At 35.5% G+C, this 13,101-nt stretch overlaps 1 protein-coding gene across 1 annotated transcript in view; it reads left to right on the forward strand.

Annotated features, from left to right (window-relative positions):
* Window positions 1-13,101, forward strand: part of HADHA (hydroxyacyl-CoA dehydrogenase trifunctional multienzyme complex subunit alpha) — a 59,106-nt gene that overhangs the window by 21,294 nt on the left and 24,711 nt on the right. The window contains exons 2-9 of the mRNA XM_044663752.1: window positions 1,667-1,708; window positions 1,800-1,870; window positions 2,735-2,868; window positions 4,332-4,470; window positions 5,613-5,732; window positions 7,544-7,646; window positions 10,023-10,145; window positions 10,719-10,837. Of these exons, the coding sequence (XP_044519687.1) occupies window positions 1,667-1,708; window positions 1,800-1,870; window positions 2,735-2,868; window positions 4,332-4,470; window positions 5,613-5,732; window positions 7,544-7,646; window positions 10,023-10,145; window positions 10,719-10,837 (851 nt within the window). The remainder of the gene's footprint in view (window positions 1-1,666; window positions 1,709-1,799; window positions 1,871-2,734; window positions 2,869-4,331; window positions 4,471-5,612; window positions 5,733-7,543; window positions 7,647-10,022; window positions 10,146-10,718; window positions 10,838-13,101) is intronic.

Below are 13,101 nucleotides of genomic sequence, written 5' to 3' on the forward strand. Positions count from 1 at the left end.
AATAGAATTGAAGAGGTTTGGAGAAACTAGGCACACTGATGCATTTTTAATGGAGCAGTAAATCAATATAATCATTTTGGAAGACAATTTGGAATTATATAATTAAAGTGACTAAAATGCCCATACCCTGTGGCCCAGAGACTAAACTATTAGGCTTTCTACCCCAATGAGGTCATTGATTAGAAAGTCTTCATATACACCAAAATGTTTATAACAGCACTTATTTATGGTAGAAAAGAATTTGAAATGAAGTAAGTTCCCATCAGTTGGGGAATAGATAAATACATTATGATATGTATGTAAAAGAATATCATTATACTATAAGAAATTATGAATACAGTGAGGCATGGAAAAAATTGCACAAAATTTGCACTTGTACAGTGATATAAGCAGAACCAAAAAAAAAAAAAACAACATAAACACTGACTACAATAAAGTAAGTGGAAATTTCAAGCAACCACAAATCCATCAAAAGTGAGTTTTACAAAATATGAGAAGATACCTCACCCTACTCCTTTGCAAAGGTATAAGGTCCATAGGCATGATAAATTGTATACATTTTCATGCTTTTTCAATATATTAATTGGTTTGGATGATTTGGGGGTGTTTTTTTCTAATTCTTAACAATATTGTTTATACTGTGGGATGCTTTCCTGGGAAGAGAAGAGGAAGCCATACTGAGAGAAATTCTGGTGATATAAAAGGCAAAAAACCCCAAGATTTTATTTTAAAAAGTTAAATTTCTTGGCTTCAGGGAAACAGGCATGAAAACATTATTGATAGAATCATAGTTAGAATATGCTTTTGGAAACTAGTCTGACACAATTTATTAGGAATCACAAAAATGATCATTACCCTTAATCCAATAACACTAGGTCTGGGAATATTCCTAAAGATAATATACTTATTATCTCTAAACATAACAACAAATATTTACATAAATATTCAAAACTGCTTTATTTATAATAGTGAAAAACTAGAAACTATTCTTTTATTTGAGGGAATAGTTCAATAATGATAGCATGTTAACATCATAGAATACTTTTATTAAAATAGCAAATATAAAAGGTAGAGATATGAAAAGTGATGTAAAACAAGGTCAGAAGAAGTCACATTGACTACAATCATATTTTTGAATGGCCCAAAAATTTTATAAGTACAGAGAACAAAATGAGATACCAAAAAATTATGGCTAGTGTTTTGTTAAAATTGATATTATTATCATATTGTAATTGTTCCTATTTTAAGATCTTATTTGAAGATTTACACTACTTTAAATATTTGGGTATTTGAGAATATTAAATTACAATAAAACAAATTTTATTTGTTGTAAAATAGTTTAATTGTAGCCATATTGCTCTTTAGGATGACCTTTTACATGAATAGATGAACACATGACTAGGATATAGTCAGAACAAATTTTTTTTTACAGGCTCAGGACCAAAAGATTAACATTCATTTCAATTACCAAGTCATCAATTTTGCCAGTGGATATAGCCTTAACCTATAAAACTTATTATAATATTAGCTTCAATGTACTTTCTTTCTTGTGTCTATGATGTACCTCCTATTTATGTACCTTTGATCTACCTTCCAGCTACTATCTATAAACCCAGAATTTTTCCCTTAAATCTTTCAGAATGTCATTCTATCTTTTTCTCAATAGGTTATACCTGCCGAAACTTTGCCCAGTCCCCAGCTGTGCTAAGTAAGTTTATAGCCTTAACTGAAATACTATACATTTTTAAATTGGTTTAGTAATAATATTATTTGCAAATAAATCTTCCACCTGCTTTTAGCCAGGACCCATGTTGACTATACAATCAAAGGAGATGTGGCAGTTGTGCGGCTTAACTCGCCCAATTCAAAGGTATTTATTGAATTTCTTAAGAATCCTGGGCTTTTCTTCATCTGTGAAATGTTTTTAAATCGCTCTAGATTTGTATACTCTAAGAGTTTCAAGGAAAATAAAATCCACTGATCTGATAATAATTAGATATTATAACGAATAGGCTCCTAATCCTGAAAGTTAACCTAGATGGGGCTTTTGACAGGCTATCCAAGGAGAACAGAGTAGCAGATACAGAAATCCTGTCTCTGCATTCCTTTCATCTGACTTCAAGTGTCAGTTTGATTTCAAGGACACATACATAGGACCAGTCTTCTGGTACCAGGCAGATGAGGGAAATGACCTTTTTTTAGTTTGAATTTACTTAAAATATTTTCCATAACTTCCCAGGAAGGGTGATTAAAAGAAATTGGAAGCATATTATTTTCTTAAAGATACCTTATAGTTAGAAATATTTAGGCTTTGACATAAATCGTCATTTATACTAATCAAGTTGGGCTAAATGTGCTCAGCCTTTGTATATTTCAAAATGCCACAGTTACACATTATACTATAATGTATAATGTATAATGATTATAGTGTCTCAATTAGATACTGTTTTCTACTAACTAGAACTATCCACACATATCCCTGCCAATCTCTTAAGTAGTTTGCATTAATTTAACCTATTACAAAGGACATCTGATTGAAATCCTTAATATTTATTAAATTTGACAACCCTAGGCAATATAAGATACTGGTCAGAGGCAGTTGACGTATGCAGTGATGTAAAGCATTATTACCCTATAGCTTTGTTACCCACAATTTACCTCATAGATATGATAACCAGAAAACATAAATGTTGGCTATTTACTATTGTTCTTTTCATTCATTATTATTTGACAGGTAAACACTTTGAATAAAGAATTAACATCAGATTTTGTAAAAGTCATGAATGAAATATGGAGTAGTGATACAGTCAAAAGTGCTGTCATTATCTCTACAAAGCCAGGCTGCTTTATTGCTGGTGCTGATATCAAGTAAGTGTCATTTTAATTAATGAGGAATAGAGAGGGTGTCTGTATGTCTTTGTGTTTGTGTGTGTAGGTAAAGACAGAGAGAGAGAGAGAGAAATAAGGTGGAAGGAAAACCTATGATTCTCTTTTAAAATAAATTTGTATTTATATCAATTTCACACCACATGTTTTCTTTTATACAGAATGTTTCCTCTCACTCCCAGAAAGTAATTCTTCATTACAAGGAATACATAACTAAAATGAATCTTTTATTTTGTTCATTGAGGAGTTCCCTCCACTGTTACAGATTGCAGTCCATCCATGCCTACCCATCCTGCATAAAATTCTTGCCAACGTCTTCCATAAGTTGGCTTCCAAGGGACTGCCTGGTCGTAAATCTTCCTCATTCTGGAGTCCTTCCTTTCTTACATTGTGAAAATACCTGTAGAACACTGAGGTTGTCTACCACCTTTTCCTCTTTCTGTGTAACCAGCTATCTTCTCTTCCTAGTATAGCATACAACTCCTTGATGACACCTTTTTTTTTTTTAAACTCTTACCTTCTCTTTTAGAATTAGTACAATATATTGGTTCCAAAGTAGAAGAGCAGTAAAGACTAGGCAATGGGGAGTAAGTGATTTGCCCAAGGTCACACAGCTAGAAGTGTCTGAGGCTAGATTTGGACCAAGAACATTCCACTGATGATAATTTTTATTCCTGTCTTTCATAGTTCTTCATTTGTCATATGTTGTAGCCTGCTTACAACCATAAAACTGAAAACTAACAAAGAATTTTAAAGGGTGAGGGGAGGGAAACAGTTAAGCAAAACAGACCAAAAAATAAAAAGTTTTCCATGCAGAGTTCTATGTACATAATCCCCTACAAAGAATGGAGAGGTGCATTCCCATGTCTTCCTTGGGTCCAAATTTGGTCATAATTTCAAAGCATTTAGTTTCAGTTGTTTTATTCTTGTTTTTCTTTCCCTTTCCATTATTGTCATTATTGTTGTTTTCCAGGTTCCACTCATTTCACTTGTATCAGTTCATATAAGTTTTCCCATGCTTCTCTGTTCTTCATATTCATAATTTTTTACAACACAACAATATATTAAATTTATGTGCCATAATTCATTTATCCATTACCCAATTTATGGGCACCTGCTTTGTTTCCAATTCTTTGTTATTTCAAAAAGTGCCACTATAAATATTTTGATATAGATAGATATTTCTGTCTTTGACATCTTTAGGATAGTTGGATTTTAGAGCCAAAGGGTATTTAAACAGTTTCTTAGTATTTCAGATTGTTTTCCAGGATGCAATGTAATAGTGGATTTATGTTTCTAAAATCTTCCCATTGATTATCATCTTGAGCAAAAAAGAGATTCATTCCAAATAAATCATAGTATGATGTGGGGGTGGTATATATTAATGAACATGAAATCAATAGAAGAAGCAAAGTTTTGTTTTTACACTTTCTTGTACACTGTAGCATGATAGCTGCTTGCAAAACTGCTCAAGAAGTAACACAATTATCAAGAGAAGGACAACAAATGTTGGAGAAACTTGAGAAGTCTCCAAAACCTATTGTGGCTGCCATCAGTGGGTCCTGCCTGGGAGGAGGACTTGAGGTACAATTTTATCCCAAAGTTACTGAAACTTTCCAGAATATTGGAGTGAGGATGAGACTGGCAGCATATACTAGAGTTGCTAATAGATTCAAAGAAGTTGCAGCCACTAAAAATAGATTTGTAGTCTTTGAGTTTACAGATAATGTTATAGAGCTAAATGGGAAGGGAAAATCCATTGCTTATTCAGTTTATTTTATTGATCTGGCCCCAGCTTTGCTACTAATTCACTATATGATGGTGGATAAATCATTTAAGCTCTTTGGGCTTTAGTTTTTCTCATCAGTAAAATAAGAGGATTGGGCTAGATTACCCCCCCCCCTTTATTTTTTAAATAAGCCCTTACCTTCCATCTTGGAATCAATATTGTGTAAGAGTGGTAAGGGCTAGACAATGGAGGTCAAGTGATTTTTCCAGGGTCACACAGCTGGCAAGTGTCTGAGGACAGATTTGAACCTAGGACCTCCTGTCTCTAGGCCTGGCTCTCCATCCACTGAGCCACCCAGCTGCCCCCTAGATTATCTCTTAAGATCTCTTATGACTCTTAAATTCTATAATATTGAATGAACTGTATGACCATTTACTCAGTATATAGTACTGTGTTTAATTAGGGATATACAAATGTGACAATCTTGACTCTAAAGAGTTTATCATTTAGTTGCGGAAACAACTTACATAAAGGACAATAGTAGGAAGTACAGTGTATGATTAAGTGATATATGGCTGGTGCATGTGACAAATATTCATGGAATTAAGATGAGGGGATAGTCCACGATGGACTTGAGTAGAAAGGAGTACTTTGTGGAATAAGTAAGACTTACATTGGTCCCTGAAGACAGGATTCAGCTAGCCTCAAAAGAATAAGGAGGCTATTCCAGGCAGATGATACAGCATGGACAACAAAAGGAATGAACAAAATTTGAACAATGAGCAATCCAACATAAAATTTCTAGTAGAAGTCCTGTAGGTGAATAATGTAGGAGGGGTGGTAGGTTTGAAAGATTTATTTTAAAAAACCTTGAAGACAAGGCTAAAGATCCTAAACTTGGTTATGTTATCATGTGCATGCCTTAAGAAGTTTTGAGAGCCACACCTATTCTCAATGTTGACATATTTTCTAACTCCAATCTTTCTTGCATTTGAAGCTTGCCATTGCATGTCAATACAGAATAGCAACAAAAGACAGAAAAACAGTATTGGGAACCCCTGAAGTATTGCTGGGAATATTGCCAGGGGCAGGAGGCACTCAAAGACTCCCCAAAATGGTAAGTTAAGATCCTCCCAAACTATAGTCATATACAACAGAAACTATGTGCCTTTCTGGCCTTTTATGCTTTAGTTTTCCCCTATGTATGTAGAATTCACATTCTATTAGAAAAATTTGAAGTTAAAAGCTTCTCTGGATATATGTGGATGAATTATTCCTCATCTGTTATACTTTTAACTAAATACATTTTAAACAATTGTTACTTTCCATGATGTTTATGTATGATTTTATCATAAACATTCCTTATCTAAACTTGGGCTAATTGCCATGTTGTACAGAGTGTTGAAAGGCTGGGCAGGGAACGGAGGTTGGAACTAGAGCTGCAAAGCAGGCCTGGTGGCAAACACTCCCACCTGGGCATTGTTCCCTAAGTGCTACAAATTCTCTAGCAGATAGTAAGAGGAAAGAAGGCCTAATGTAGGGAAGTGCAAGCTTTTTGTGGGATTTACACACACAAAAAAAATGACTGAGACTACGTTCCAAAATATTTAAGAAAGATGTGAAAATGAATCAAGTTGGAGATTTAAATGAGGATTTACCTGTGAGCCTTCTGGTACAATACTGTAATGGTTTCTAGTAACATGGAGAAGAATTACCAACCAGAAATAATTTCATCCTTTTCTTTATAGTTATTATTTCTATACTAAAGAGACATTTCATCCAAGTGGGTTATAAGTAGGAGTTTGGTAACTTCTTATTGACACCTTTCCTTTTTACCCCACAATCATGATAAATGTCTTCCTGAAACTCTCCCTCATAAAAAAAAAAGGCGGGGAAGTAGAACCAACTGACAAAGTGACCATATGTGATAGCATATACCCATGTTGGTGAACTTGTGGCACACATGCCTGAGCATGCCAGGAGGGGCTGCTCTTTTCCCCGTTTCCATGTGTGCCTGAGGACATTTTTCACATGACCCGCCCCTCTGCCAAGCAACCCAATGGGAGTGCTTCCTCCCCTGTCTGGGATAAGGGGTGGCTCACGTGTGGCATGAAGGTTGCAGTTTGGGCACTTGGTCTCTAAAAGGTTTGCCATAACTGGCATATACCATACTTATACTGTGCTACCTCTCTTTCTAGAGGAGCAAAGTGTGTTTCATCATCAGTTTTCTGACAACAAAATCAGATTTTAGTGCCATTTTTTTACCTTAGATTAAATTCTTGTACATTAAATAACACTTTACCATTAGGAATGCTTCCTGACAGGGAACATTCATCTGGTCTCTTGTAATGACCTCTGGTCTAGAACATGCTAGTAATTTTAATCCTGTTCCAATTATCCATGCTACTATCTAATCTTCCTGAATGTACTCCATTGAGAATCTTCATAGAGAGGCCGTATAGTTAGAGGTGGAAAGGGATTCCACTTAGAAATTTCAATCTGTTTAATAAGACAGGGAACTGAATTCCCATTTACTTACTACCTGTGTTTTAAATTGGGAGCTGAAGAAAATAGTTTGGCTCCAATTAGAATTTCCAGAAAAATTTAAGAATTTTGCCACTTGTCAGCAAATCATAGGTCAAATACAGTGGAGAGTGTTGGTTCCAATTTTTAAAAAATGTATTCTTTCTGTTAACAGGCAATTTACAAAAATAGTCTTCATTGTTTAGTTGTGTTTACCTTTTTACAGTATAGTACCATGTATGCTGTTTGGGAAGCAACTGATGTGTCAAAACAATGTTTCCAATGTTTCTGCTCATGTAAGCAACATAAAATGCAGCTTGGTTAAATGGCAAGCAGTAGTTTCTTTTCAGAATATAATTGTAAGCATTGCTTACCTGTTCTCCCTGACTCTTACTTCCTTTTTAGGTTGGGATTCCTGCTGCCTTTGATATGATGTTGACTGGTAGAAATATTCGTGCAGACAGAGCAAAGAGAATGGGTCTGGTTGACCAATTGGTGGATCCTCTAGGTAAGAGTTCAGAATATCCCCAGAATGTACTTCATGTGTTTAATTGTCAGCAGCCAAGGAATAAGCCGTCAGTTAGTTTTCTCTTCCCCAAAGAATCTTATCTTTTCTTAATAGTATGTGACTTGTAAATAGAAACAAGTGATAGTTACAGGTATGCCCCATCTGGATCCCTCAGGGAATAAGCCATTTTGGAGTACAAGGTTATTTCACTGATATGAGATGTACTCCTTTAAACTCTAAACTTTATTATTTTAACCATTTTGGATGAAAACATTTCCAAAAAAATTGTATTCTTCTCTGCCTCCTTAAAGGGAAAAGCAGGACTTGATATAACTCACGGTCACTAGAATCTCATTGTGCTTTGTATGCTATGTAGCATTTTAATTTTAACAATAGGATAAACTGAGGCAGGTCGCCAAGCAAGATAACATTAGCAAAAGAATACCACCTGTCAATAAATGGGTCAGTGGTTTGCCTCCATTTAAGCCAAAGACCCGAATAGATGAACAGCTCCCTTTTTATAGATTTGGGGGAAGTGTAGAACAAAGAACAGAACAAGGTAGATGACATCATGGGATTAAAGGCAATGTGGCTGATTACAGAGCTTAAGCATCAGGGACAACATGATTGGTTGGAAGTTTGGCAATAGGGGCCAGCAAGGATCCCATCTTGTGTGTGATGAGACTAAAAAGTGCTTATTGTTTGAGGCCAGGTGCAGGTTAGCAGCCTAGACTTTTGAATAGCAAACCAGATATCCTTGAAGGATAGCTTGGTGGGGTAAAAGTAACAAGCCCAAACTCCCTTTGCATTCACACATATTCTCCAATGTTAGCAAAAAATCCGTGAGGCAAAACTAGATCAGTGATTAACAGGGGAACTGAATTTCTTAACTCATAGGCCAGCTGAATTCTGAACTAAGTTCAGAAACAGAGAACCAGGACTTAAGCAGTTACAAGTCAAAAACAGTTACAGGATAAAATCAGTTACTTATAAATAAGATCAATAAGAAAATGATTCAGGATCAATTTTAATCTTCTCAGCTATAATACAGTTATGTTCTCAGAACCTTTTGACACTTTGGGGGGCTATTTGACTCTCCACTAAGAGGAACAAAACTATTTTGCTTTAGGATTCTTCAAATTGCTTTTCATAGTTATTCCATCTTGCTAGTAACAGAGTGTTTGTTTCCAGGAGCCCATTCTCATCTTGTATATCTACAACTTAATAATACTCACAATTTCAGTAAAAAAAACAGAAATATAACCAGCATTTGTTCAGTATGTTTCATAGGGTCAAGTGCTCATGTGATGACTTCCATTGTTTCAACATTCATTCAGTGAACATATTAGTTTTTAGTTTTATGATGGCCTTTTCTTTTTATACCTGAATCAGTTCTCTTTGGATCATTCTCCCATCAAATATTTCCTTAAAGGAAAACAAAAGCATTAAACAAAGCAACTGACCTAGCGATTATAGTATAAATAGTCTAAGAATATATGACATTCTTCACTCCCTGGTCTCCTACTCCTCTACTAAGAGAGGAGTATTTCATTATCATTTTTCAGTGAAAATTTATTCAGTACCTACAGCCTTCAGAGCCCTATTCTAGGGAATACAAAAAATTGAGATAAGATAACACTCTGCCATCATCAAGTTTCCAACTAAGTAAGATGAAGATAATTTATACTACAATAACAACTTAATATTACATTATAAATGCATTTGAGAGTTGCAACAAAAAATATATATCTCAGAGAAAGTTCTTGTTGAATACAGGGATCAAGAATAGTTACAAAGAAGAGATGATGTTTGCTTTAAAAGAATGGGTAGGAACTTAACTTCGGAAGTAGAAAAGGAAAGGTATTCTAGGAACAAGGAACATTATGAGCAGAGACTGGCGAGAGAACAGATGTGTACAGGTAACAGAGAGTAGTTATCTGAAACACAGGGTGTGTGGAAGGAAATAGATAATCTGGAAAGGTGAGATAAATAAAGCTGGCTTGTATAGGGTACTGATAATCAGTCAAGTCCAATAGTTTGAATTTTACCTGATATAAGTAGATTTGGACTCCTTTCATTTCCCATTTGTTGTAACATTTCAGAAATCCATGTGACTCTTCCTGTTTTAAGTGTTTCACTGTTACCTAAAAGGGGGGGGGGGGAGAAGATTTTACTTAAAGCAAAGTAAACTGGTGACATATCTGATATTAAAAATATCTAAGTTAAAATACCTAAATTAAAACAACCTAAGGATTTATCATCTCATCTATATAAAGTCCCAATAAGATTACCAAAGATTAATTTTCCTGAGACTTGATCTCTCATTCTCTCTCTTGCCTGTGCTGGTTATATTAAACTGTTATTTTAATGTTTCAGGACCAGGTTTGAAATTACCAGAAGATCGAACAGTTGAATACCTAGAAGAAGTAGCAATCATCTTTGCAAAAGGACTGGCTGATAAAAAGATCTCTGGGAAGAGGGAAAAGGGACTGATTGATAGTGAGTATGTCTGTTAGAGAAGCAGAATCAGAGCTGCTACTCTGGACCCTGAATTTGAATAGCCACAGAAAAATCTGTGCCTTAATAATAAGCAAAATCCTTGAGGAATGGTTTTCACTTCTTGCTAGTAGAAAAACAGATTTAAGGAAGGTAAAAGTTTCATTTTGTAGTCACATTATGTAGTCCATCTACTTTTTTTTTTTTTAACCTTTACCTTCTGTCTTAGTATTACTTCTAAGATAAAAAAAATAGCAAGGGCTAGGCAATTGGGGTTAAGTGACTTGCCCAGGGTCCCATGGCTAGGAAGTGTCTGAGGACATATTTGAATCCAAGACCTTCCATCTCTAGGCCTTGCTCCCTATCCAATGAGTCACCTACTTGCCCCCCTCCATTTACTTTAAATTAAGTTTAAGAGCAGGTGTAGACTGAAGTGTTGCTTAAATGTAAAAAAGCAAACAAAACCTCAACTCTTCTGAACTGTGAGAGCCATGTAATTTAATAGAAGTTGCATAAAAAACTATAAAGGAGGTTTGGTTCTTCCCAGTCAGTGTCTGAAAGCATTTTGCCTTGCAGTGGTAACAGCATACGTCATGTCTATTCCATTTGTGAGGCAACAGATCTACAAAAAAGTTGAAGAAAAGGTACAGAAACAAACCAAAGGTCTTTACCCGGCTCCTCTGAAAATAATTGATGTAAGTTTCTTATCCTTAAATTTTATTCAGTTCCACAAACATTTATTAAATGCTTTCTGTGTACAATAGAAATATTAATTTGGCTGGAGGGAGCCTTGTAAAACTCCCCAGTATGTCCAGAACCAAATTAAAATGTAATTGGGAAATGTTTAACAAAATAAAACTACAATTCAACATTGATAATGTTAATTATTGTTTTTCTAAGTCAATATGCAGCCACAGTGATACCTTTCTATTGGAGTTTGACACCATAAATAAAGAGGATACAAAGACAAAGAAGTTCTTGCCTTCAAGGAACTTTTATATTCTACAAGAGGTTTACAACATCATTGGATTGCTTTTCTTTTTCTTTTTTTTTTTTTGCTTTTCTTTTTTTTGGAACCCTTGCCTTCTGTCTTTAAATCAATACTAAGTATCAGTTCCAATGCAGAAAAGTGGTAAAGGCTAGGCATGGGGGTTAAGTGACTTGCAGTGTTAAATCACACAGCTAGGAAATGTCTGAGGCCAAATTTGAACTTAGGTTCTCCTTACTCCAGGCCTTGCTCTGTGTCCCCTGAGCCATCTAGCTTCCCCCATCATTAGCCACAAAACAATATCTCTAGGTGTGCCACAAATTGTTTGGAATTTACACTTGCAAATTGTATGTAAATGAATATGTTTCCACTCACCTACAGTTGCCAAGTGAATGTGATTCCTCACAGCAAAAGTTAATGCTGTTCCATAAACAAAAATGTTTGAGAACCACTGATGAACACAGATAAATAAATGCAAAGTATTTTCAAGAAGGAAAGAGTACTAACAATTGAGTGGAGGAAGGGGAAATTAGGAAAGGGGATATACTACCTGGGCTGTGCTTAGAAGAAAGTTAGAGATTCTAAGAGGGAGAGGTAAAGAGAGCATATGTTCTAAGTATGGGGAACTACCGGACCTAGAAGATAGAATGCCACGTACAGACAGCACTTTGCAGTCTAGTTTGACTAGGACAAAAAGTATGAGAAAGTGAGCAATGCGATATATAACAATATGACATATGATAGTAATAAAAAGAAGTAATATGATGAAATGCCAGCCTGAGGATGTTGTATTTAATCATAGAGATAAGAAGCCACTAAAGTTCTAACTAGGAGTATGACATAATTGGAACTGTTTTAGAGATATCAGTTTGGCATCTATATAAAAGATGAATGGAAGAAAGCAGAAACTAGGAGCAAGGAGAGCAGTTAGGCTTTTTCAGTAGTCTAGGCAAGAGATGATCAAGGGATCAACAAGACTTGGCAACCAGTTGGATATGAGGGTAAGAGAGAGAGACGAATCAGGAATGACTCATGGATGTGAACATGGGTGACTAGCAGGATGGTGATGCTATAAACAGAAATAGAGAAGTGTGAAAAAAGGATCAGTTTAGGGAGAAAGATCACCATTTCCCTGCCTATTGTCAAACCAGGTAGGAGGGAAAGGAATAAGCATTGCTGTAGCGCCTACTATATACCAGGCCCTATTGCTAAGCACTTTTTACAAACATCTCATTTGATCCTCACAATATCCCTTTGAGGTAGGTGCTATTACTATCCTCATTTATAGTTGAGGAAACCGAGGCAGAGCTTAAATGACTTGTGCAGGGTTACACATCTAGTAAGTGTCTGAAGCCAGATTTAATTTAGGACTTCCTAATTCTGGACTTCAACACTGTATCCACTGTACCACCTAGTTGCCTTTTAAGGGGGTTATAGATCTTTAAAAATGAAAGTCATAATGACCAAAGAGTTTGTTTTGTCAAACTTAAAAGAATATATTTATGGATATATAATTCATATGAGTATATTATTCTGAATTAATGGGACCAGAACTATTGATTATCATGATAGAATTGCACACTTGGAAAGGGCTTCAACAACCATTTGTTTCAAGTTACACCCATAATAAAAATCCATTTTAATAAATCCAATGAGAGATCAAGCCTCTGCTTCAAGGAAAAGGGAATCCACTGTCTTTCAAAACAACCCATCCCAGTTTTGGGCAGCTCAGATTGTTGAAAGTTTTTCCTCACATGAAGTCTAATTTCCCTCTGAAACTTCTATCCATTGATGTTGATTCTGCCCTCTGGCACCAACAGAACAAATCTAGTCCCTCTTCCAAGTTTCAGCCCACCAAATACTTGAACACAGAAATGGTGTACTGCATCACTCTCCCCTTTTTCTTACCTCCGCCCCCCCCCCAGAATCTTCTCTTCTTTAGGCTAAAAATCCCTAGTTCTTTCAGCTGGT

The sequence above is a fragment of the Gracilinanus agilis genome, chromosome 2 (genome assembly GCF_016433145.1).
Source record: "Gracilinanus agilis isolate LMUSP501 chromosome 2, AgileGrace, whole genome shotgun sequence".
NCBI classification, from domain to species: domain Eukaryota; kingdom Metazoa; phylum Chordata; class Mammalia; order Didelphimorphia; family Didelphidae; genus Gracilinanus; species Gracilinanus agilis.